Source organism: Triturus cristatus, chromosome 9 (assembly GCF_964204655.1).
Source record: "Triturus cristatus chromosome 9, aTriCri1.1, whole genome shotgun sequence".
Classification (NCBI taxonomy): domain Eukaryota; kingdom Metazoa; phylum Chordata; class Amphibia; order Caudata; family Salamandridae; genus Triturus; species Triturus cristatus.
This window is the reverse complement of record NC_140592.1, coordinates 557,179,566-557,206,545: the sequence shown is the minus strand read 5'-3', so window position 1 is coordinate 557,206,545 and position 26,980 is coordinate 557,179,566. Positions and strand designations below refer to the sequence as shown.

Here is a 26,980-nt window from a genome sequence, read left to right as displayed (position 1 = left end):
CAGAGTGGCCGGATTGGGTTGAGTCCTCCTTTGTTTTTCCTTGCTTGCATTTGGACTTGACTAACCTGAAGACTTTGAGAGGGTAATGCAGCAGTCACAGTAGCGACCTTGTGCAGGTGGCTGGGACTGGGACGGTACCTTGAAGTTAGACCGGCGTGAAGACCGACAGTACTCCTTATGCTCAGTGATGTACATCCTTGCCTCCCAATCTCGACTTGACTTTTTGTCCGGAACCCGGACACCAATGGTCCCTCTCGTGCATCACACTCAGCTACACAATAATCGGGTCTGGGCCCCTCCAACTCAACCTCTTATGCAGCTTACAAAGTACCTTTCAAACAACTTCTGAAGACTATCACTGTCTCTCCCATATCATGGATCACATCTTCAATATGCCCACTCAAGACCTCCGTGTATGCCACAGGGGGATTGTCGAGAACAATTCAAGATCAACAAGCACCTTAACTTAGTTGCCACAACAGCAAACATAGCCATTATCAAGACCAGTTTACCTCCCTCCATCCTACTGCAATCAATAGCCATTTCCCACTCCTGTGCACCTATATAAAAACTACTTAGCACCGAAAGAAATTCTGTTACAGGCTTTAACTCAAATATTGTGAATTCATTAGATGTTCTGCTGTCTACCATCCACCCACTTCGACACTCTTTACCCGCATCCCTACCCTCACCTCTTCACTACCAGCCTGTCCTCCACTGCCCCTCCTTAGCTTAAAGGTATCCACTGGCTAAAACCTCCCAAATTCTATTCTGCCTCTCTAAACCTTTCAACCACTCTCTGCTCATTGGCTCCTACCCATCCTGCTTCAAGAAAGCTGAAGTCCATCTCCGAGTCAAGAAACATGTAGCCATTCCCTTGGCCGCTGCTAACTATCCTATCTCCATATTCAGATTCTTCTCCAAAACCTCTTGATCAACTTATCTTTACCAGACTGGTGGCTGAGTTCTCCTCAAAGTTCGGCGCATTCCACTCCACTGAAGCAATACTAGCCTATGTTATCAACATATTGCTACAGTTCCTCACATTTGCATCTTTTCAATTCTTGTTCATCTAGAATCTCTTCACTGCATTCAACAGTAAGGATTAAAAAGCAAGTTTCAAACTGCAAGATTGGCCTGTTGCTCACTGTGCTTCAAGGGCTCAGCGCTCAAACAGCTCTTCTCCTTCCAACCTCACAGTTCCAGGTCGATACAATGCTGCTCATCCCATACCCCTCCCAACTCTTCATGTATAGATGTCCCTTCCTGCACTGTAAAAAAAGTGCAAGTATTTTAAATAGTAGCTGTTTCTTAACGATTGCTGCGGCAATAAGATTTCAGTTATTAAACTTCCCCTAAATATGCACTCTACTTCCTTCCACAACACCACATAACTGAACATCCCCCTTACACTGAACAACCTATATTACAGAAACGGCCTCTTGGTCTGTCTTACTTAACACTCTCTTTTACCCTGGGCAAAGCCAAACTTTGACATCCAAACCGTATCCAAACTTCACATGTCCCAATATCACCTTCAACCTAAATTATTTAAAAAAAATATTGTTATTGGCTAAATAGAAAAAAAGCAACATATATGCAGAAGTATACAGCAAATATATAAAGTTAAGTATACTCCAAGCAATAGATATAAGAAACGTTCAATAGCAGCCCAATGGAAAGCAACAGCAGGCACCGCCATCTGCTCCTATAAATATATACTTAGATCTGTCCAACACGGAAACGCTCCTGCCCTCACCCCCTTGTTGCAGTGCTTACCTGCTCCTTCAGGTTCAGCAGCTCTTTGTCCAGGGCTGACACTACCTCCAACATTATTGAGCATGGCACAGCAGAGTCGATAGCACCAACAAACGACCGCCCCGACTGGTCCCGTGGAAAGTACTTCGAGTCATAATGACAAGCAATCACAAGTCGTCGGTGAGCCATAGGATCTAGAGTGGCGATGATGTTGGTGAAGGGCAAAGAACCTCGGGGAGTGAGGGAATAAAAGAAGTCCAAGTCGACAGTCCATCCAGCATCTAGTGCACTGAGCTGATTTTTTATAAGCTAAAAAGAATGAGACATAGTCACCAATTGTATACCTCCAGACGTGCAGGCTAATGCATGTAGGAAAACAAGGCATACAGACCAAAGATCACACATATGAGTGACAACTGACAGACTATGGATGAGCTGGTTCTCATTCAGAAGTTACTATAAAACTGCATGATAGCAGCACAAACAACATTACCTTGGATAAGATTCAATTTTATTAAATATGAACAGGACTAATGTAATGTTTCAGGTGAAAATGATTGAAAATGCATAGAAAAGGGATATTACACACGTCTCTCTGTTAAACAATTATGCACTAGGATTATATATATATATATATGGAAAGTATTACTTACTCAGTAAGCATCTGTTCGTGGCATTTAGTGCTGTAGATTCACATACTTAGCATACATATGCCATCTAGTGTTGGGCTCGGATGTGTGCAAGATGTTTTTCTTTGAAGAAAGTGTTTCGAGTCATGAGGTAGTGCGACTCCTCCTTTTGCTGGAAATGAAAATGGTCATCAACTCCACTGTTGGATTGTTTTCTCCCATGATGGGTCAGGTTAGAACATGTAGTAAAGTGTAGTATATGGCGATGTCTATGCAAAAGGAGTTTGTGAAGCAATTGCGACAAGAACTGTAACATGTACAGATGACAGGGGAGGAGAGTGGGCATTTACAGCATTTACAGCTCTACATGCCACAAACAGATGCTTACTGGGTAAGTAACATTTTCTGTTAGAGGCATGTGTGGCTGTAGATGCACATGCTTAGCATAGACTGCAAAGCAGTTCTCCTCAAGATGTGGTTGTTAACCTATGGGAGTTACAGTTGTTTGAAATAGTGTTCGTAGGACTGCTTGGCCCACATTGGCTTGGTGACGTGCCAGTGCATCTACTGAGTAAAGTTTTGTAAATGTATGTGGGGTAGACTATGTAGCTGCTTTAGATATATCACCTATGGGCATGTTTCCTAGGAAGGCCATTGAAACTCCTTTTTTAGGTCTCGCCTACGCAGCGCGCATGCGCTGCATAGGAGGACTTTTAGCCGTCGCTCTAGTCATTTACAAGCACACACTCATGCTTGTGGTGGCATCCACCTTGCGGGAGCGAGCAGGGGCCCGCCACAATCACGAGTGCAGTGCTTGAAAATGAGCAGACTGCTCTTCCAAGCACGCACGCACCTCTCGCGGGTGCATCCCTACGCCTCTCTCCCTCTCTGACGTCCCTACTGCTGCAGCCTGCACGCCTTTTTAAAAAAAACTTTCAGCGCGAGGCGCACGCGCTTGTTTACCAGTTCCTGCAGCTTCCGTACCTCCACGTCCGCACTCAGGTTGGAGTTCATGTCCTTCATGACTGGGGTAGTGATGCGGCCCCTGCCGACTTCTCGCTGGGTTTCCGCACCCACTCTTCTGTTAGTGTCTTTCTCCCTGGTACCCAGCTGTCCCTGCCACTCCCAGGGCAGTCACTCCTCGAGAGTAAATCCCAGCCTCTTCCTTCAATTGTGGATTCCAGGCTCTCCACCACCAGCCTTGTTACTACTCTTCCAAGAGCTACTCTTATCTCCCTGGATATTACAGGTCCTCACGCCAGAGCTGTCATTTCTTCTAAATTGCCCCTATGACGGGTATCGACTCCCTCCCTCCCCGACTGTCACTGAGCAGTGCCCGGCCAGCTCCCCTCGTCCATGCCTACGCTTGCTATCGGTCCCAGTGAGCGGGCGGGCCCCGCACCACTTCCAACACTCAAACCGGCCTGCCAGCGTCGGCCTACGGTGGCCCGGAGGGACCGGGCCACGCCCACTTGGCGATCTGCTGGAGATAGGTTGACGCCATCTTACTAAAGGCGACAGTTACAAGTGGCAAGCCTGGAGAACAGAATGAGGAGCAGTAGCAATGGATGCAAACTCTTTGCAAACAAGAAAGACACGGGTTGTATGCATCACAAACACAGCTTTTAAGCCTTGAAGTAAAGAGCTGTCGATTACAAAGGGCCATAAACATAAACAAGGGACTGAAACTGCTGGTACCCTTCTCTAGCGGGTAAATGTGGTGGCCATGGTAGAACAATGAATTTCGATGTGTGCCGGAGTGATATTATTTCAAAACAGGGTTATTCAGTTGCGATATATATATATATATATATATTCACGTATTACGCTTGTTATCACTTAGATGTTGCCACAGATCATTTTCTTTCGCACTAAATGTTGCAGCTTTCCTAAAGCATGATTGACGCGTTGACTAACGAAATATGCTGGAACCATCCATGTGAAGTCCACTGTTTCAATTCCAGCACTTACAATGGCAGGGGAAGCGGTCCGTGCAGCTGTTGGAATTCGGGGACGCGCCATCAGTGCTTTCGTAACATCACCCAGGGCTCATATTTTTCTTCTGCTGCTCTCCCACGCCTAGAAGCGTTAATTGTGTTTTTTAAAACAAATACTGTAGGGTACTAGTGTCAGGTTATACAGCGTATATAAACAGCTCATATTGTTGTGATGTATTTGACTGTAAGCATACGCGTGTCTGGGTGATGTCATCTAGAATCTTTAGGTAGTAAGTGGAATCTTGATTTGAGGTTCCAAGTCAGTTGATGAAGAGCGTTAAGAGTTTGAGATGTGCTCTGTTGCTGTACATTCCAGGTCATAGTCAATACACTTCTTACCTCGCATCATTGCCTGCGGAATTTCACTGCACAAATCTGGCAACGAGGATGGGATACGAACTCAAGCATGGAATTTGTGTTGTGAAACTCCTACATGAGTGTGAACACAAAGCGAACCCAAAAATCAGCACTGATTGGCTTTTACAGGAAGATAGGCAATTGGAGCAAACTGATGAGGTGGACAAGACTCAGAAGGATACTACTCCTTCGTCAGTACAAAATAGTATGGAGACAGACAACCAGGTATGTAAACTAGTACCAGAAGGATCAGGAACTAAGGGTCGAAAGGATAGATGTGTAAACAAACCTAAGTGGCTTACGGATTACATTTGTAAGTAAGTGAGCAAAACCTTAAGTTTGTGAGCAAAATCTGGTGTGGTTGTATTTTTTTATGGTGTTACTTATTCATTTGTTGATTTTCTAGTATTTTGTGTAGCAATGTGTAAGCATTTGAATACTATAAATTATGTATTCAGTTAAGTATTAATGTTATTGTAAATATTCTTGATGTATGGGGGTGTTGTGTTTTGTTTGACTGTAAGCATAAGCATGCCTGGGTGATGTCATATAAAATCTTTAGGTAGGAAGTGGAACCTTTATATGAGGCTCTAAGTCAGTTGATGAAGAGTGTTAAGCGTGTGAGGTGTGTTCTGTTGCTGCACCGTGCCAGGTCATAGTCAATAAACTTCTTACCTCGCAACATTGCTTGTTGGAGTTTCACTACATAAATCTCTTTGGCTGAGATGGAACCTTTTAAGTTGGCATCTTAATGTGTTCCATTTCTATCTACAGTGTTTTATATACACCGTTGCAAAGAGGGTTTCAAAGGTAAACCAAACCGCTCAAGTCACCTTCATTTGAACTGTGTCACTAATGTATGCTATAATATTGTTCTTTAGGCATCAATCATTCCTTTACCCCACCCTGTCCTTGTGTCTGCATGCAGCACTCTATGGCTGTTGGTCAGTTGACTCTTGGTGCTCCAGTGAAACACTTAACCACTTGGCTGCTAATCCTTTCCCCCCAGGAGTTGGGCCCTTTTTTGAATGTTTAGGGTAGTCTGTGCTTAAAGCTTCACAACTTTTTCCCACAAAAGGAATCCAAGCCAAATTAGCGTCCTTTTTAAGTCTCGCCTAGGCAGCGCACATGCGCTGCCCTAGGAGGACCTTTAGCCATTGGTCTGCTCATTCTCCAAGCACACTTGTGCTGGCATCCACCTTGCTGGAGCGAGCAGCGGCATGCGTGGTATTTAAAAACATATGGCTCTCATGCCGCTGCTGCTCCCTCCCGCAAGGTGGATGCCAGCACAAGCACGAGTGTGCTTGAAAACAGCTGCTGCTTGTTCTCTCTCCTGCCGCGTGTGCGGACACCAAACCTTCGCTCTCTCCTTTTGTCGCTATTGATACTTTCTCTCATGTTTCTCCCCTTCCTCTCTGTATTTTCCTGCCTCTTACCAGCATCCTCTATCCAGTCACTTTCATGTTCACATTTTCTCTCTCCGAACATGCCTCTCTTTCCTAGAAAACGATCCAGCCTCGTCCCTTCCCGCTGTCTGGTCTCAGCTTCAATCTTATTTCTTTTCTTCTCTTTCACCTGCCCCTCTCACACGCCGACCTCTCACAGTCGTCCAGCTTTCGTGTCCTCTCTAGCGACCTCTTGCTTCACCTCATGTTCTCCCACCCTCTTACTTCCACCATCGTTCCCTTATTATCACCTTCTACTCTTTTTTTTAATCTCCATATATATTCTTGTTTTATCCTGGCTATTTTTATCTTGTCTGCCTGCTTCCATCTCTCTCCTCCCGTCGTTCTCTCATTATCACCTTCTACTCTTTTATCTTTCCATAGTTATCATTGTTTACTTTCTCCTTTCTGTTTTTATCGCGTGTTCCTTCTTCGATCTCTCCCCATCTTTATTTTCCTCTTGTCCCTTTAGTTTGTTTCCCATTCTCCTTTAGCTCTAATTTCTTCTCCATTCTTTCTTTCATCTTACCGATTTAGCTTTTTATCTTCGGTGGCAACTTTCTTTTTCCAAATTAATTTTTGCTCGAGTTCATGCAGTGTTTCGTAGCCATGGAAACTACTTACTCCCTGCAGATGTCTGCTTCTACAGCCGTCCCCTTGAACACTGATTTGTCCTGCCATGACAGTTCATAGTGCCTTTTGAAGATGGAAACACCCACGGGTGCCCCTTTTTCAGGCACGATTAAAAATTATTAATTATAACAATTTACAACCAGAGGGGAGTTTCAATAGCTAGAGCAGACTGCTTGGATAAAAAAATTAATTTACAAATAAACCAGGCTGCTATGGAGCAGATTTGTTTTGTGTGCATGGACAAGACACCCTTGTAGATGTCCGCTACGAATGAGCATAGTTTATCCATGTTTAACGTGTATTTTGCACCACATTTCACCGTTGTAACCCTCGTGTGCAGCACCAGTACTATGAGCCTCTGGTGCTCATTGCCACAAAGGCTGCAGCACAGTAACTTGCTACAGTATAGAAAGCCAAGCTTGTGAGCACGATGCTGCCGTCCAGTCCTAGATATTCTTACCAGCCTGCCAGTCCTCTTCAGTCTGCAGCTCCTTTCCTCCCCCACTGGAGATCTAATGTAATTATCGTGCCTGCCGCTGCTCGCTCCCGCAAGGTAAAGGCTGTCCATGGACATCCGGCTGTGCTTGCCTTCACCCTTGCCCTCTCGCCCCCCCTTGGCAAACCTGTTAATTACCCTTTACACATACAATTCTCACCCCAGGCCAACCAAATGCCTCTTTGTGCTCCGTAATTCATCACACCAGCCCCCTGCTTGGAATTCACGCCCCTCCCCACGCAGGCACATTTAAATGCTCGTCTGTGGAGCTTGCGGCCATGACTGAACTCCTCACTAAAGTAAAACCCTCCCTCAAGCTTCAGAGGTCTCCAGGGTTGGTGCACAATCTCCCTGGTGAAAAATTGTAGTCCGAATTCACATCCTAATATTGACAATAGTACACAATGAAACTGAGTTTTAACACTGACAACGCTGCCCATTGTTATAGCGCTCACCGCCCTCTTGGCGCTTGAATATTGCACACATTCGCGCCCGCTGGTATGTGCCTTGCAGTGATCTCAGAAGGATGCTTGCACCCATTAAAATCTTGTTCGTGTTCCATTGACCCCCCCACTTCATTTCCCCCTCCCCATTAGCCACCCATTACACCTCCTCCGCCCTCTCCTTCCCTGCTTTACCACCCCGATTGTTTGCCCCTACCCCCTCCTCCTGCTGCCCTGCTCCACCGTCATAATGCCTCCTAAATACTGCTCCTCTCCTCTTCTCCTTCTCCCCTCCTCCCCTACCCCTACCCCTCCCCTTCCTCCTACTCCTTCTTCTCTTCTACCCCACTGCTACCAAGCCCTCTCCACTCCTGCCCCACTTCTGCCCTTCACTGTCCTCTCCCCTGGTAAACTGCCCCTAAGATCCCTCCCCATCTGCCCCAATGTTGCTATGTCCTCAGATCCCTCTTCTCCTAACTTGCTCCCCTGTTCTCCCCCCGTCCTGCTCCACTGATGCACTGCTCCCTACTCTCCTGATAATTTGCTCTCTCGCTCACTCTCTCTCTCACTAACTCACTCTCTCACTAACAAACTTACTCTTTCACTAACTATCTCAATCCCTCTCACTAACTCTCTCAATATCTAACTCTCTTTAAAAACACTAATTCAAACTCTCTCTCTCTCACGGACTCTCTCTCTCCAAACTAACTCTCTCTCTCATAGACTCTCTCTCTCAATAACTAACTCTCTAACTACCTCTCTCTCCCACTAAATAACTCTCTCTCTCACTAACTAACTCTCTAACTCTCTCTCTCTCTCCTCTCACTAACTCACTCTCTTACTAACTTACTAACTTTCTCACTCTCTCACTAACTAACTAACTCTCTCATTAACAAACTAACTAACTCACTAACTATCACACTAACTGTTACACGGGTACTATTTCCCAAGCTTCAGCCTTCTGTTATTTATGCCCCCCATAACAAAATAAGCATTGGCATAGCCAATAGGTCTTGCCTATGGGACCTTATAAGTGTTTAGTTATCCAGCACAATATCCTTGGTGCAACAACATCAACTGTTGCATGTCTAAACACTTATAAGGTCCCAAAAGCGAGACCTATTGGCTATGCCAATGCTTGTTATGAGTGGAGTGAGCTCTACGAGGAATGTGTACGGTTCTTTTATCTTTAGCATAGCATGTTTGGATGCATTTAACAATCCAGCGTACCATACCAGATTTAGAAATGGCCTTTCTCTTGTGAGGTTTTGAGAAAGCGACAAATAGTTAATCTGTTTTTTTTAATGATTTAGTGCTGTCAATATAATACATGAGAGCTTGTTTTACATTTACAGTATGGAGAGCCCCTTCTGCAACTGAATTAGGTTGGGGGAAAAAGACAGGTAGTTCAATAGATTGATTAATATGGCATTATGAGACCAACTTAGAAAGACATTTTGGGTTGGTACAAAGTATAATCTATCCCTATGTATTTGGAAGAAGGCTTTTTCTCTCATCACTGTATTTTTCCCAGCAACCTTTTAACATCAGGATTTAGATCATAAACTACATTTTCCATAAACACTTGGGAAAGGAAAGAAAGTTCATTAATTAGGAAGCAGCTCCGTAATCACAACAGCCCTGTGGACTCTCTACCCCCCTCTTTCTTCCTGTGAACACAGCTGGCTTGCAGGCCAAACCTCAGACCAGTTTAGCATTCTTTGCGCCTAAGAAAGAAGTAACAGGTATGAGACACCCGCTTAGACAAAAGAAGATCCATTTTATCATCAGTCATTTGAGACAATAGTTGAAACGTGCATTAGATCAAACATCAGGAAAAAACAGCCTATATATGAAACATGTCTTACAATCAAAACTGTGTCACATATACCATAGACAGTTGTAATGCCATTGGAGACACCAACTGAGCCATCTTGTCCAGGCGGACCTGTACCATTTATTTGTACTATCTGTCCAGGCTTTAACGAGCAAGGAGGAAGCTTTCCTTGAAATGTCCGGGATTTTCCAATGTTCCCTGTAATCCTCCACACCATGAGGTGAAGGGATCCTGCCAGAACAAAGTGGTGAGGATTGCCCTGGAGATCCCGGAGGAGATCAGGAAACAGGGGTAGATGGATTAGAAAATCCCAAGTAAGTTCCATAAGAACTGGAAACCATGTTTGAGATCTCCAGATCAGGGTAATCCCCACCAGATCCGCCTGCTGCCTCCGCACCTGGACGCACAGCCACATTATCATTGCGAATAGTGGGAAGGCATATCCCACCTCCGTGCTCAAGGCTTGGAGAAAGTATCTGGCCAGCTGGAAGTCCAGTCTCGAGGCAAACAGATTGATAGAAAATAATCCCCATCTGTTCTGGATTTGTTAAAACACCTGCGGGTGTAATCTCCATAGGCTCACATCACTCCAGTGTCTGGAGTGCCAATCTGCCACCTGATTGGTCTTCCCCGGCAGGTGCTCAGCTGACACCAATATCTGACGAGAGAGGAAATAGGTCTATAAAGTGCGAGCCAGATCTGAAAGAGCCCTTGATTTTGTCCCTCCGAGATTGTTGACGTAGCGAACCACCGTCATTGTCCATTTTGAGAAGCACCGAGCATTGCACTCGGTCTTTGGTCCAGCACTTGATTGCGAACTACCCTGCCATTAATTTCAGGCAGTTTAGATGTAGGTCTTGCTCTTCGGAGAACCAGTGACCTCCTGCGACGAATTTGCCACACCGAGCTCCCCAACCCGAACTGCTGGCATCTGATTCAATCACCAGATCTGGTTGGGAGCTGAAGATTGCCCAACCGTTCCAGGCCTTCGTGTGGGAGACCCACCATTGCAACTCTTCCCTCGACTCCCTTGAAAGCAGGATCGACTGAGAATAAGTCAAGCCCCGTTGTAGATGAGATATCTTTTGACGTTGGAGTGCCCGATAATGGAGGAGCCCCGGAAAGATGACCTGAATGGAGAACGAGAGCAGTCCTACTATTCACACCAAGTGATGTAGGGACATCTTGGATTCGGACAAGATCTTCCTGATTTTGTGTTTTATTTTGGTCAATATGCGAGAGGGAAGGCTGAGGGTAGTTTTCACCGAATCCACCAGGAACCCCATGAATTGCAAGCACTGTGCTGGGGTGAGGGAAGATTTCCCTTGGTTGACGACGAAGCCCAGACCTTCCAACAGGTCGATAGTCATTCGTAGTTGTTCCATTAGCCGCGTGGGACATTGATGCATGATCAGAATGTCATCCAGGCGGACAATTAACTGCACGCCTCGGACACTGAGATATTTCACCATCGGAGTTGGACGTGGCCCATCGGGCAGGTCCGCCCCTGAAGTTTTTATGCTATATGTAACCTGGGGATGGTGATTCCCCCTCTGAGTGAGTGTGAGGAGAGAGCGACCTACCCTTCCATAGGAATACATGGGGAATGGATGAGTCCTCGGTAGTTCCCGGTGCGTAGGGTGTGCAGGGTCAAGTCTGGTATGTATGAACTCGTGAGGTTGAATGCTGCGCAACGGTATATGAGGTATGAGTGTGTCTAGTGTAGAAGTCCCCCTTTTGGAAGTTGGCATATTTGTGGAATATGTGCCTGGCGTATGATTGGCCGGGGCTGGCTGGTGAGCCTGGCTCCCAGGATCTGGGAGGGTCTGCCCGGTGGTGAATGGAGTGTTTAGCATACTGATGTGAGGGGAGGAGTGAGCCTGGGTCTGCTTGTGGATTGACTGTCTGGTTTGAGTGTCATGAATGAGGCTGGGTTTTCCCCAGACAAGGCTGGCTCCACCCCCTGGGGTGCGGCTGATGTTCCTAGCCTGGCCAGTGTAAAGAATCCCCCCATAACCAGTTCCAGCTGGTTCCCCCCTGCCTGCCCCTGCAGACCAAGAATGTGTGTATAAAAAGGGTGCTGTGACACTCTGGACTTGTTCTTGTTCTCAACTTGAATCTACCCGGAGCTGCTGCTGCTGGGGCTCAGGGGTGGCGTGCCTCCCTGGGCCCTGCCCTACTCCTGGACTGCCGACGGACTTTGGTAACCTGCATCTAGCGCTGGGGGAGCGCTGTCCCTTCTGCCCCGCGCCTGGAAGCGCTGTTCCCTGCCCCCTACCGCTTCGGGGCACTTCACTCCTGCACGAGCACTGGTAGCGCTATATTCCTCAAGCCGGTGCTCACCCGGCGTCTGCCCCGTGCTACCAAGGTTCGACACCCCCAGCGAGTGCCTACCTCGCTTTATTCCCTGCCCTTGTGCCTTACGAGGGAGCCCACTCCTCGTCGATTCCCCCCCGAGTTCACCGCCGCCGCCCGGGACCCTAGTGATGTCATCCCCGGGCCGCGCTGGTATTGGCTGCCAGCCCGGGATTCCCCACTAGCGTCATCCCCCAGGCCGTGCCGTGATTGGGTGACACCCAACTGCTACTTGAATGTTACACTAGTAATTGTAAGTGTTTGCATGTTTTGTTTTAGGTGTAAGGTTTTAGATAGTGCCATGAGCTGTGCTTGAGATGTATATTGGTTTGTAGTAATAGGCAAGTAGTAAAAAAAATAAACTATGTAATAATGTATAGGCACTGCCTTCTTTAAGAAAGCTGCAGGGAAAAGCACCTTTGTGACTTCCGTCAGCTAGTGCAACACTGTGCGAAGCCCCTATAAGCAAAGTCAGATTCCATATTTTAAGTTCCACTTGCTGAAACACCCATAATACGTTCTCTATAGTGGGTTCATCACAGCAATCTTCCCTTTAGTTCACCTATGCATGCCGTTTTACATCTCACAATGGCACTATGAGATGCTAGTAACACAGTGTATCCGAGCAGATCTTCCTGACCACTTCTCTCACCAAACATGCCTGCTCAGGATAATGAGTTGTAAACAAAATATCAGACTGGACAACCCAGTGCAGTAATCATATAAACAGATAATTATCAAATGAAATACCACAAAAAGACCTGCACAGTTGCACAAAGCTGCACACATGCCTAAAAACTGTTAAGTTCTCGATTGTCTCAACCCAATAATGTATTTTGACTTTTACTTAAGTGGTTGTCTATTTACTTACTTTTATACTATCGCACAACTTTCTCTGACGTGTCTGTACAACGTAACATTTGTCCCGAAGTTTTGTCCTGAATTTTGACCTTCAGTCCTGAATTTTTGTCCTGAATTTTGACCCTCTGTCCTGAATTTTTACACTTACTGTCCTGAATTGGCACCCATGCGAGTTGGTCTCCCTATGCTACACTCAAATGTACACAACAAGGTAACAAGTAATATCACAATTTCAATACTAATAATAAAGAACATATTGATGTATACACAAGTACTGCCCAAATAGTATAAAAGCACAATACAACACTCGCATTTTCAGAAACAAACAATCGGAATGCTGTAATGAGGCCCCAAATTCGATTTTGTTTTAAGCGATTACCATCATGCACACCAGGATTTTTAAACTTTCATTTATAATTGTAAAAGCAAAACTACTAATTCTACACTTCAAAGTACTTTTAATGACAACGCAGAAACTAGATGAACGTGTAATGCGTGACATGGGTGGATAGATCAATCTCATTTAAAAGGACGAGTGGAAAATTAAAATGCACACTTTTTTTACAGAGATTTGCACACAATGCTCCCACCTGCTGGACAATCTGGCTTCCTGAGGTTCCTGGGTATCTCTCTATAAGCATAGGTTGTAACCTAGTGGTCCAAAGGCGTTGCAGGTTAACCTGGGACACCAGCAGCTTCACACGGGAACCAGAAAGCTTCTTGTGCTTATGACGTATCTTAAGCGGGATAGAAAACAAAATGGTCAAACAATGATCTGGTTCCACCATCGATCAAAAGCATCACGTCATTACTCACACTTTATAATAACCCACTCATCCATTACCAAGAACAGGTACACCAAAACAAAAAGAGGAGGAACATCAACAGTATTTGCCAATGGTCTTGGTTTAAAAAGTATCTCACCTGCAGTGAAAAAATACAGTGAAAAAATACAGAAAATCTAACAGCACATCAACAACACCAAACCTGCTTCTTCTTATTCACCCACCACTCCGTTCTGCATGCCTCAATGCATCCAACACCTCAAACACTGCTTTCACCTCACATAGACCTGGATGTTCAAAACCTGCATACAGCTCAGTCCAAAATTCTTGCGATTCACCAAGGACTACAAACAACTAGTGCAAACTTGGCTCAAGAACATGAAGCAGGACGGGTCTGAACACCAGCTTTCACAGAACACCAAGTCACTCCTATTCACCCTGTACACAGAACTCATCCTCTAGGAAAATATCAACAAGAAAACCAAGACAGCCGGGTACCAGCGCTCTCTACTAAAGAAAGTGAACCGAACCCCTCCTCCTTAAGGGTATCCTATACACCACAGTATACTTCATCGAAGGCCGAAAGAAATATGATTACATCACCCATTCCAAGAGGGACCACCATTGGCTCCACTTGTTGGCCACACTATCTTCAAAACCAGCTGCATCATCTACAAAGCCATCATGACCAGAACCCTAGCCTACATGACTAAACAGCTTACTACCTCTGATGGTACTCCGTATACCACAGCCAAGATACCATAAGGCTGAAGATGAAGTGGAAAAAAATGAAAAGCAAAAAACAAGGCAACAGACATTTTCTATCTATGCACACTGGATCTGGAACAACATTCATGTATTCATCAAGACCACCTCAAAACTGACCAAATTTAGCAAAGAACTGCAGGCACACATCTTTAATACACTGCAATTAATTAAAAGTCTACTCCTACTTTCAGAGCCCTGTCACCTCTCCAATAACTCACTGACTAAATCTTAGTCTCTGACCCTTTAAAGCACTCCACTGCATTTCAGCTAGGCTTACATCATATAAAAAGAAAGTAAAACAAACAACTTTTTCACTTTGTCATTCTATCCCCGAACATCAGTTTCTGCAACACCTCTGGCTACCTTTGTCGAGTCCATTGGGGCCAAGAAAGTGTCATATGTCAATGACACCCAGCTACTCTTTACCTTTAAGAAAGATGATCCAATCAATCAAGGCACCATTAAACCCTGTTTATCTGCAGTCTTTCACTGGTTAGGTTTTAACCAACTTAAGTGTAACACTGATAAGACTGAGATTCTTAGCTTCAGACATGCTTTCACTTTCGACTCATTGGCCAGGTGAGGTGCCCTCTCCTCATGCCCAAACTGAAGTAGTGAAGAATCTGGGTGTCAAGACTGATAAACAACTGACCTTACAATCCCAAATATATTAGGTAGTCGGTACATGTTTTGGTCTGCTATGCACAGCCAAAATATTTTTGCAAATTCTCTATGATCACTGTTCTTCTAGCTCTGGTTGTGTCTCGACTGGATTATGCTAATGCCCTTTATGTAGGACTCCCACAATATTTACTGCAGAGGCTTCAAACTGTTCAGAATGCTGCTGTTCGCCTGGCCTTACATCTACTCAGCGAGCCGGAGCCTCTATCACCTCTCATCTGAAGAACTTCCACTGGCTTCCTGTCAGAAATAGGATTTTGTTTAAGACCTTGACCCTTTTACACAGGGTGATACACCATTCTGGCCTATACTATCTGTCTTCTAGAATTAAATTCTACTCTCCCTCGATATTTCTGCGCTCTTCACATGGCCATCTGGCCAAAGTTCCGAGTGTAAAAAGAGATAGATCTGGAGGCAGATCCTTTTGCCTTCTAGGCCCTCAAGCTTGGTGCAAACTGCCTGTGGAACTCCGCCAAGTGAATAATGAACAATCATTTAGAAAACAACTTAAGACCTGGCATTTCACACGCTAATTAGCTTTCTTATAATCTTCTTTTTCTGACTCACATTTTCCTGTAGTGCCGGGCCTCTCCTCGGAGTAGCCGTGCGCTTTAGAAATCCCTCCATTCATTTATCACCTTACCACTTAAAAACCCAGACTCACCTTACACCCTATAAACCCCTTAACACCCGAAAACTCAGACCCACCATAAACCCTAAAATCCCCTTCCCACCCAAAGACCCATACCCAACCTAAACTCTAAAAATGCCTTTCGCACCCCAAACCCCATACCCACCCTAAAATTACCCTTTCCACCCAAAAACCCACACCCACCCTAAAAACCCATACACCCCCTAAACCCTAAAAATGCCCTTGCCACCCAAAAACTCATACCCCCAAAACCCACACCCACCATAAACCCTTAAAACTCCATACCATTTCAAACCCTAAGCCCACCCTAAACCCTATAAACCCTGTAACACCCAAAAACTCATACCCACCCTAAACTGTAAAAAAAACCTTACTACCCAAAAAACATTCCCACCCTAAACCCTAATAACCCTTACCACTCAAATTCCCATACCCAACCTAATCCCTAAAATTGCCCTTACTTCCCAAAAACCCATACACACCCTAAACCCTAAAAAAGCCCTTGCCATCCAAAAACCCATACCATATATGTGAAGCCATTAGCAATACATTCCAGGGGGCACAAAACTGCTGAATTTCAATGGTTATGTATGAGTGAAACCTGAGCCTAACTATAACATCCCTGTAACCTTTGTTTTTTAAAAAAAATTAATTTCCAAGTTATGTTAAATTCCATTTGAGGACTAGAACGTTCCTGTAACCTTAGTTTTTTTCAGTGAATTTCTAAAGTTTTTTAAATGCTAATTCCTAACAATAACGTCTCTGTAACCTTTGGCATCTTCAGAGAATTTCTTTTTCTTTTTTAAGTAGTAGTTACGTTTGCAGAGTGGTGGAGAAAGGGGACAGGGCCTCCAACCAGCTCTCAGGAATCCCGATGTGTAAAACTTACAGGAAGGCTTCTTGGCGCACAGGGTCCCTCAGGAGTAAAGTGGACTTCATCCACCAACCAGTAGTGCGTCAAAAGGTGCGTTTGCAGTGTGATGGAGAAAGGGGACGTGGCCTCTGAAGACCTCTTAGCAATCACACTCACACACACACACACACATATATATATATATATATTTATATTATCTACTGGCGGTCGCCAGTCGATAGTTATAGTTAGGACCTAGTTTCCATAGGAAGAGCGTTTCTTCTTTTCCCAATAACTTTCGCGCCAGTTGACGAATCTTTGCGAAACTATCAAAACTTGTGGCCCGGTCCGGTCAGCACCCATCCTGAAAGTTTCGGGGTGATTCGCCAAGTGGAGACTGAGAAAAAAGGGGGGTCCCAAAACATGTTTTCACCATGTTGTTTCCAATAGGAAACTTTAGACACAACTACAGCCCGAACTGCTGAACGGAATTACACCAAATTTGGCAAAAAGGTAGCTGTTGGTTCATAAAGAGACCTTTTTTTTTGTTTAAATGGTGTAAATCAGTTCAGTAGTTCCTGAGAAATGCCCACTACACAAATACCACTGCACTGCCCTAAACCCTAAAACACTACCGCAGCACGACCCCCTACACTGCACAAACACCACTGCACTGCCCTAAACCCTAAAACACTACCCCAGCACGACCCCTTACACTGCCCGGACACCACTGCACTGCCCTAAACCCTGAAACACCAGCCCCCAACAAGACCCCCTACACTGCCCGAACACCACTGCCCTAAACCCTGAAACACCACCCCTAGCACCACCCCTACACTGCCCGAACACCGCGGCACTGCCCTAAACCCTGAAACACCTCCCCTGCACGACCCCCTACACTGCCCGAACACCGCTGCACTGCCTTAAACCGCCACCCCCTGCACGACCCCCTACACTGCCCGAACCCTGCTGCACTGTCCTAAACCCTGAAACACCACCCCCAGCACGAGCCCCTACACTGCCCGAACACTGCTGCACTGCTCTATACCCTGAAACACCACCCCAGCACGACCCCCCACATCGCCCGAACACCACTGCACTACCCTAAACCCTAAAACACTGCCCCAGCACGACCCCCTACACTGCACAATCATCACTGCACTACCCGAAACCCTAAAACACTACCCCCTACACTACCCAAACACCACTGCACTACCCTAAACCCTAGAAAAGTAACCACCACCCCATGCCCAATCCCCCTTACCTTTCACTCCTTGTGCTTCCTCGCTCCTTGTGGTTCCTGCTTCATGTCCTCTCTGAGGGGCGGTGCACGTTGTTGTGAGGAAACGCAACAGCCTCTGTTTCCTTACAACGACGTGGATCGTCGACATTTTTTTTTTATAACTCATGGTCATTTACCATACACACCTTTATAACAAAATTAGTTGTAAAGGCATGCGTGGTAAATGACCATGCGTTCTAAAAAAATGCATAGTAATGACTTCGCGATGTACAACGCATGCGGGGTAATGCATGCGTTGTAATGGTATCGCGTAGTAAAAAAGTCGTTGTAACGGCTGTTTACCAATCGAAGCTGGCCCTATGTTCTTGAGTGAGTCGTTTATTTGATAAATTAGGAGGAAGGAACGTGCTTTTTTTTTTAACCGAAATGTGCATTCCCGGCTGTTGTATTGTGAAAGTGTCCGCATGGCCTGGTTTCACTTCCGGTGAGAGAGTGGAAGAGTCTGTTTGGATCTAAAGGGGTTCTGCTGTTGGACGGGGCCGGCGCGACACGTCATCAGAAAACACAGCTAAAGGAAAGCGTGGTCCCCGAAGTGTGGAGCAGTGCCATGAGAGGTCAATGAGTGTGCGTCCCACCGCAGTATGACCGTACCGTGTGACCCATGTGCCGCCTCCAGTGTACAGAAGTCAGAAGCGGCATCCATCGCAGGTCCTCTTGAAGACCGTTGTAGCACTAATTCTACATTTTGGAACTAGGGCATTTTAACCATTTTGTTCCTGCCAGATACAAAAAGAAGATCCTGTGTTATTCAGTGCCCTCGTTACCTTTTCTGTGGGTAGTGGTGCTTGTCACTTCGCTGCCCCGCCGGTGCACACGACTGGGCTCCCCACCTCGTGTGCCATCTGTAGGGCCTCTGCCCTCGGATCACTGGTTTAGGTTTCTGGAGTGGAGTTGCTCCCAAAGGACTAGCCTGAACACTTAGGTGAATATCCCCTGCGGCAGCATTCCGCGGAAATTCTTTCCTAGCTCTCCCACGTCGACGACGATGTCATAATAGCACGGTTCCGCTCTCGACACCGTATGACGTCATAGAGGCCATAAGAGGACCTCGTCGGCGTGCTGACGTCAGTTCCACCCATTTTTTCCGTGCCACCGAGGTAAACAGGTGGACCGACACATTTTCACATATATGCATAGTATACTAAATATATTATCTACTGGCGATCGCCAGTAGATAGTTATAGTTAGGACCTAGATTCCATAGGAAAAGCGTTTTTTCTTTTCCCAATAACTTTGGCGCCGGTTGACGAATCTTTGCCAAACTTTCAAAATGTGTGGCCCGCTCTAGTCAGCTCCTATCCTGAAAGTTTCGGGGTGAGTCACCAAGTGGGGGCTGAGAAAAAAGGGGGGTCCCATAACGTGTTTTCTCCATGTTATTTCCCATAGTAAACTTTAGACACGACCACAGCCCGAACTGCTGAATGGAATTATGCCAAATTTGGCAAAAAGGTAGCCCTTGGTTCAGAAAGAGACCTTTTTTAGGTCTCGGCTGGCGTGGGCTGCGCACATGCGCAGTCTCGCTGGCGAGATTTAATGTTTTTGGGTATTTTCTGTAAAGGGCTTGAAGCCCCGCCCCTCTTTCCCATTGGCTGGCGTCACCGTTTATGCTAAATGGTGGCCAGCCATTGGGAAAGAGCTCTTGGTGATGATCACTTTTGGCTTTTTGAGCCGTCCCACTTGGACTGGCTCGTCTGCCTTCAGTGCATCGCAAAAGGTTTCTTATCTTTATGGGGCCATGTGTTTCAAACACATGGCCCCATAAAGACAAGAGATCGCTTACGACAGAAGGAAAGCAGGCCGCATGTTTATTTTTGCATCGCACATTAAAGTGAAAGCGCAATGCAAAAATAAACAGTGGCTGACTGGCGAGCGCTTTTTTTTGCGTGCGTTCTTTCCTTGTTCTGCCGTGGCTGCCTGGCAAGCGCTTGTTCTACAATCTGGCTGGTTTTCCCTTGGTTCTGGCTTCATTGTCACTTGGTTCAGTTGTGGTTCTCTCTTCCTCCTCTTGTTCTGTCTCTGGTTCTAGTCTCTCTGCCTCTCCTGATTGTGTCCCCTGTGCCCCTTCGCTTCCCTCCGCCTCTTTCCCAGTCCTGAGTACGTTTCGGTTTCTGGTTCTCTGTTGCTCTTTCCTCCTCTGCTCTCTCTCCTCAGACTCCGCTCCTCCTCCTGTTGCAGCAGCTGGCATTACACGGGGAGGGTGGCTCTATGTGCCTACCAAAAAATGAATGTGTACGTGTATAACGTAACTGGTGCTCATGCAAAGCGTTCCAATACTGAGTTCCCGCTATATAAATTTGCAATAAATAAATATAATGTGGTCCATGGAGCTTTTCGCTTACAACATGCCTGTTCGTTTGATTTGTCATGCCAAATGTAGCAAGTATTCATGGGATTGCGGGATGGAGGGAGCCCCATTGTTGAATCCAGTGACTGACTGTCACATTGATTGATTGACCTTGGGAAGAGTAAAAGAGACACTGCTTATTACTCAACCTAGAAAAATGTTGGCGTCAGTTTGCGCTCTAGCACTACGATAAGATATCCGACCTGCCAGAGTGATGCCACATCTGAGATCGCTCCACCATCACGCTAAAAAAACACTCTCAGACTCCTTCCAGCTCGCATCACCCCTCACCCACACACTTATCCCTCGGAGGTGCACGGGATTATCGCCATGCCCCCTTTCCTCCTAACCCCTCTGTGGATGTGCAGTCAAGAGAAAGAACCCCCTTATGAAGAATCACAGGCCCCGTGACCTTTAAACCCCCACCCCAGCACCAGCCTGCCTATCATTTACCCCCTCACCCACCTCACAAAGGGATGTCATTACCTGGCCCGAAGCCCCTCCAAGCATTCGTTACCTGGGCCCACCCCCTCCATATCTGATTCCGCACACCCTGAGGCCACCACTGTCGGCCTTTACCACCCCCCCACGCATGATGCTTCCACCGATCACTCTCCTGCCCCCTCCCCCGTCACCTTCAGTTTACCCTCTCTGCGCCCAAGATCACCCTTCCAATGAGTGCATCATTACTCACTACAGAGCATCAATTACAGAGGCGAGCCCTCATCACCCATCCCATTCAGCGCAGGAGCGCTGAATGGTAAAACAGCCCACCTCATGTCCACCCTGCTGTGCTGATTTGGAAGCCGCCGGGGGCTGCCGTAGTGCAACCCCCATCCACATCTGGGACAAGCAGAGGAGGGGGTTGCACTGGGCTGGAAGCTGCAGCTTCATTGACTCACCGAGACTTTGGGCTTTACACTTACCCAACGCAAGAAGATTAATTCCTGAAGATTAACTTTGCAGCAACCGCGCTAACCGCCCAAGCATCCTAACTGCGGATCATACGTGTACAGAGCAGGTGGGTTAGCACGGGAATCTGCAACTAGCACATCAGCCCAAGATCTCCGACACCCATTCAGCTATCTAACTGGGAATGTAACCTCTGTACCCCGCAGTTCATGTAGACTGCATGATGCCAAGAACTCATTGATCCTGCCCCAGAATTTTCTTCTAAAATGGTGATCTATTTATCGAATTGTATTCGCCTAAAGTCAAACTTCAGGTACCAGAATGCATTTGGTTATAAAATATAAGCCCAAGACCCCAATTGGAGAGGATGTGGCCTAACGGCCAGAGCTGCCGACATCGGAGCTGGGGAACCAGGTTCGAGCCCCAACGTCGGCTCAAAATCCTGTTATTCTGGACAAATCGATTAATCTCCCCGTGCCTCCCAAAATTAATGTGTCCGTGTGGAACGTAAGTGGGCCTCAAGTAAAAGCGCCTCAATACCTTCGGGGCGAGTGCGCGCTATATAAAACCGCAAAATAACAAACTATAACATGGACTAGTCGGTAAACTGCAGCCATCCGGTAAACCTTAGGTATGCTTGACATATGATCATTATTCCCCGCCCCCACCCCCGGAGTGTTTTCTCACGCTGCTGCTAATTGGATCCATATCATATGCGACACCTCTTGCCAGTCCTGGATTTGAAATCAACAGCATGTGCATGCTTTTAGATCTAGTTACCTTATGCTTTACGGTTACGGTGACCCGTGACCAGGTGGTATAATGCTAGTGTGACACCACTTTTCCATTGCTGGACTTTGCCTCACATATTATTGTTATCAGCTGTGTTGGTCCAATTGAAATGAACCCAGACTACAACTCCCAGAATACAATGATATGTAAAAGAATGTCCAGGAATGCAAACGTGGTGTTCTCTGACATGGAGCTATCTGATCACCCTGGTAATGGTAAAAAGCGTCACACACTCCCACCGCGCGCTTGTTAAATATATGCCTCTGATGTTTTTCCACATGATCAGCGTTTCCATACTTTTAAAGCTCCAGGCGAGACAGCTCTTCTTTTGAAGATCCGTGAGGATGGAATCTGACTCGGAAAGTCTTAACATTATCCCTTGAGTGACGCTGGGGAGGTGGCTGGCTGGACACAGCCAGAAAGGTTGATACTAAAACATCAGCCTGTATATTTCAGTGAGTTGCAGCCTCCTGTGGGTAGAACAGTGTGAGCAGCGCCCAGGCTTTGGTGCAGTTCACCAAAACTTCCACTCAGACTAACTATTGACGAGGGGCAACTATTACCAACTACAAAACTGCTGCCATTTACACCATCAATATTTAACCATAAAAAAGAGCAGGCGATGATGCGAAGGGCTGTACATTTTATGTGGTTTACGGCTCATGAATGTTCTTGAAGTCACCTGATCATGAAACGCTAAGCAGTACTGTACAATGGGCAAATAAGTTACAAAGTTGAAACTGCATTCTTACTTTAGAGGTTTAGATTCGTTTATGCGGACAGTGCAAAATACATTCACGGTTTAGAAAAGCACCTCGAAATATTATCCAAAAAAACCCAAAAAAACAGTCTGATCTCACCGGTGAGCACACAGAATGACATTTTCAGGAAACTAAATAAATAAATAAATAACGAAAAGGAAATACTGATTATGTGCATAAAATGGGAAAAAAATAACTTTTGCATGTGCTCCTTGAAAGTAAATAAGGGCTGGAGGAGCACGTCTGGCTATTTCACACGTTGCGTTGACCTTACAGCAAAGTTCGGGCGATTAGCGAATTGAAGCAAATTCAAGAGCCTTGAAGTACCTGACTATGCTTAACTTTACAAGTAGAGCTGCCATGCCGATGATGAAAGCAGCGAAATTTCCATACATTATCTAATGTACGATAGGAGACATGAAGCTAAGAAACTTGTTGCAAAAAGTGACAAAAATGATGTTCTATTAACTTAGGTATAAATAAAACAAGCATTGAAAATGCAATAGGTCTCGCCTTTGATTAAGTTAAAGCCATTTTTAGGTCTCGCCTGACCCAGCGCATGCGCTGGTCTGGCAAGACATTTTGTGAGTGCTCCAAAAACTGCTACCAGGCCAGCCTAGACCTACAATGCATGTGCGCTATTACTTTCACTTTCGCGGTCGCACGGCCGCTTAGATGTTCTCCGTGAGGCTTCAATAGATTGCAGCAGTTAAAACAAGCATTGGCATAGCCAATAGGTCTCGCTTTTGGGACCTTATAAGTGTTTAGTTATGCAACTGTTGCATGGCTAAACACTTATAAGGTCCCAAAGGCGGGACCTATTGGCTATGCCAATGCTTGTTTATACATCTGGCCCGTAATCCTTTGTAGTATGCAGGGCTGCTACTAAGCTACACACCGCTGGTGCTCTCTGAACCCCCAAAAGTTGTGGGTTTTCAGGTGTACTCTTAGAAAACATTTTATACATTCAAAGTTAAGCCCATGTGCAGGCACCTCTACGTGTCTGTTTGTACATAGTGTATAACTGCACATAGGAAAAGGCCTTCTCAGGTGTGCAAGGGTACTTTTTTTCTTTGGGAAAAATATTTTTCTCTGTAGAGAAACCTTACTCAACACTTATCACTTTCGGCTGCATTTCGTTCATCTCTCTCCATCTTGGAAAGAGGTTTACTTCTGTCATTTGCAAGAGTAAATGTTGCATGGGTGGGACTGAGTCAGAAAAAGGTTTGTGAACACTCTCAAGTTCTTGAGTTTGTGGCTCTACACAAGCTTTCTAGTGCATCTTCACTCTGGGTCCCCCATTCCCCGTCCCTGAAGAAGGATTTACTCATACAGAATTAAGTAATTATTTAGCAAAAGAATTGCAAGTGCAGATTTCCCTTTTGTGAATACCTTGTGCAAATTTAGCCATGTGTGCATGTAATTTGGACTTCTGTTTTTTCCAGCCATGCAGGTGGTGAGCGATGCTGCGAATGTCGAAATCAGAAACGACCTAGCAAGGGAGCACAAGCTATGGGCATAAGAACATTGTAATTGCAGCGAATTGTATGGTATTTTACCTGGACACTAATTATGTTGCAAAAGCGTTATCAATTCAGTATTTTACACAAAATGCTGGGACTAGTAGTATTTGAATTTCAGGCTAAATTGTATAAAAGCATGTGATTACTTACCCCGCTAATCTGTTCAACCTGTGATCAAGGCTCCAGTTGGGAGCTGAAACGCCTTAGGGAAATGCTGTGAACATGTACTTTTCCAGCTGGTATTAGATTGAATTAAACAGAGTCAAGCCAAGGAATTTGCCTCAGCGTTAATTGAATTTCATTATGGGCACTCTGTTACTACTTTCTGAGGCTGCCCTGCAGGATCTATGGATGTGTGTGTATATATATATATATATATTCACTGAAAAAACCATAGGTTTCACACATGTTATAGTTAGCTGGACATTTTACTGATAAAAAACCAATGAAATTCCCCCGTTATAGTTACTGTAGGCAACTATAACTCACGCGACCGTAATCCTCTGCTGATGACATATGTGTCTTTATGAAAAAAAAATATTTGTAATATATGTATAGCTAAAATTTAATGGAAGAAGACATGGGCAAATAAGTGTCTAAATACAGTATTAGCATCAGCAGAGGATTACGGTCGCGTGAGTTATAGTTGCCTACAGTAACTATAACGGGGGAATTTCATTGGTTTTTTATCAGTAAAATGTCCAGCTAACTATAACATGTGTGAAACCTATGGTTTTTTCAGTGAATTAGCAAGGTTTTTTAAATGCTATTTCCTAACTATAACGTGTGTGAAACCTATGGTTTTTTCAGTGAATTTGTACGGTTTTTTAAATGCTAAGTTACTTTACGCCATTTGTGGCGTGCGCGCCCACTTAACGCAGTTCGTTCCGTGCACGGTTTTTATCAACTTTAATAAGCCCTGTACATTTGGTGGCCTTCGGCCACCAAAAGCACAGGGGGTGAGGTCAATGTGGATAGTGTTTTTTTTATTTCGATTTTATAATTTCATGTTGCCAAAATTACGTTTTTTTTCTCTATTAATAAGCCCTGCACATTTGGTGGCCTGCGGCCACCAAAAGCACAGGGGGTGGGGTAAGTGTGGATAGTGTTTTTTTTATTTTTATTTTTTTACCGTAAGCGTACAGTAAGCTTACGGTAAGCGTACGGTAAGCGTACCCCGCGAAATTGCCGAAAAAAAAATAAAACCGTTTTTGCTCTTGGGGGATGTTTGGGGACTCCCTCAACATGACTATGTGGGAGGGAGTTGTCAAAACAGCCCCGTAACATGTTTTTGGCCATCATGTTTGATAAACAACACTCAGTGCGAGAGACAAAATGGCGGACGCCGCTTCCTGGTTTCGGCCGATTCGAATGTTTACTAAGATCTAAGAGCCAATCAGAATCGCGCTCGCGCACGCCACCGTAAGCTTACGGTAAGCGTACGGTAAGCGTACGGTAAGCGTACCGTAAGCGGGCTCAGATATATATATTGATTTAAAGGCTATTTTCTCAGAATCTACTGAACAGATTTACACCAAACCTACAAAAGGCACTTCCTTGACCTAGGGACTACCTCTCTGCCAAATTTCTAGTAATTCTGTTCAGCCGTTCGGGCTGTAGCTCGTTCTAAAGGTCCTATGGAAAAATGCATGGGAAAAACGCGTTTTGGGACCCCCCTTTTATCTCAGCCCCCGCTTGACGAATCCCCCCGAGACTTTCAGGGTAGGAGCGGAGCGTAGCGCCCCACCTATTTTGAGAAATTCGCGAGGATTCGTCGACCGGCGCCAAAGTTATTCAAAATAGAATGTTGAGGTTTTCCTATGGAAACGTGGTCCTAACTATAACTACCTACTGGCGACCGCCAGTAGGTAATATATATATATATATATATATATATAGATATATTTAAAAACATTTTATCCCTTGGACTATCATATTGTATTACCACGAACTTTGATTATACCCAAACAAGGATAGACGTATTCCAGTTTATACGAAAATTGAAACTACGCACACATTTCTTCAATATCACTAGAAAGGAGGCAGAAGTTTCAACGCAAAGTAACATCGATCCCACTACAGGCATCCTGTCTTTGGGGGATATGAGTCTCCTGCTAAATTTAGAGGAATTAGATCATGAAGGAGTATCACCTACGGAAGCGGCAATCAGATCGAACATAGATATATATGGTAACATAAGGACCCCCTTCAAACCAAGATCAATCTTTTTACCTATGATGCCTAAAGATGGAATAGACTTGTTCTCTGAAAATGTAATCAAAGATCTCAAGGAACTAGCAATCATAAGTAGTAAAGAATTTATCAAGACCAAACACAATCAAAGAATTGAGTACAACAATTTGATGCAAAACAATCAAAAAAAGAAGTGACATAGTTGTGTGTTGGTCAGATAAAGGGTGCAACATAGTCCTATGGCCAATGGAGATGTATTACAAAGAAGCCATGACCCAACTGCAAGACAAAAACTGCTAGTGCCATATTAGTTCAACGTACTCCATTGGGATAAAAGAAAAATTTCATGTGGCACTGTATGAATGGAAAGGTGTAGGACTGCTTACTAAAAATGAGCTGGATTTTTTGAAAAATGACTATCCGGTAACACCTCAGTTATATCTCATTCCCAAAATACATAAAAACGCTACATGCCCCCCCCGGAAGACCAATTATTTCAGCTATATTGGGGGGCTGTTTTGAAAACACCAGCCGCTTCATTGACTATTTCCTTCAGCCATTTGTTCGCGAATTGCCCGCCTACATCAAAGATACTGGTGATT

General features: G+C 45.2%; 1 protein-coding gene across 1 annotated transcript in view; it reads right to left on the bottom strand.

The window, feature by feature from the left end:
* The window catches only part of QPCTL (glutaminyl-peptide cyclotransferase like), a 687,611-nt gene that overhangs the window by 540,906 nt on the left and 119,725 nt on the right, over window positions 1–26,980 (bottom strand). The window contains exons 2-3 of the mRNA XM_085625556.1: window positions 13,402–13,548; window positions 1,780–2,067 (exon numbers count right to left, since the gene is read on the bottom strand). Coding sequence (XP_085481682.1) covers window positions 1,780–2,067; window positions 13,402–13,548 — 435 coding nt within the window. The remainder of the gene's footprint in view (window positions 1–1,779; window positions 2,068–13,401; window positions 13,549–26,980) is intronic.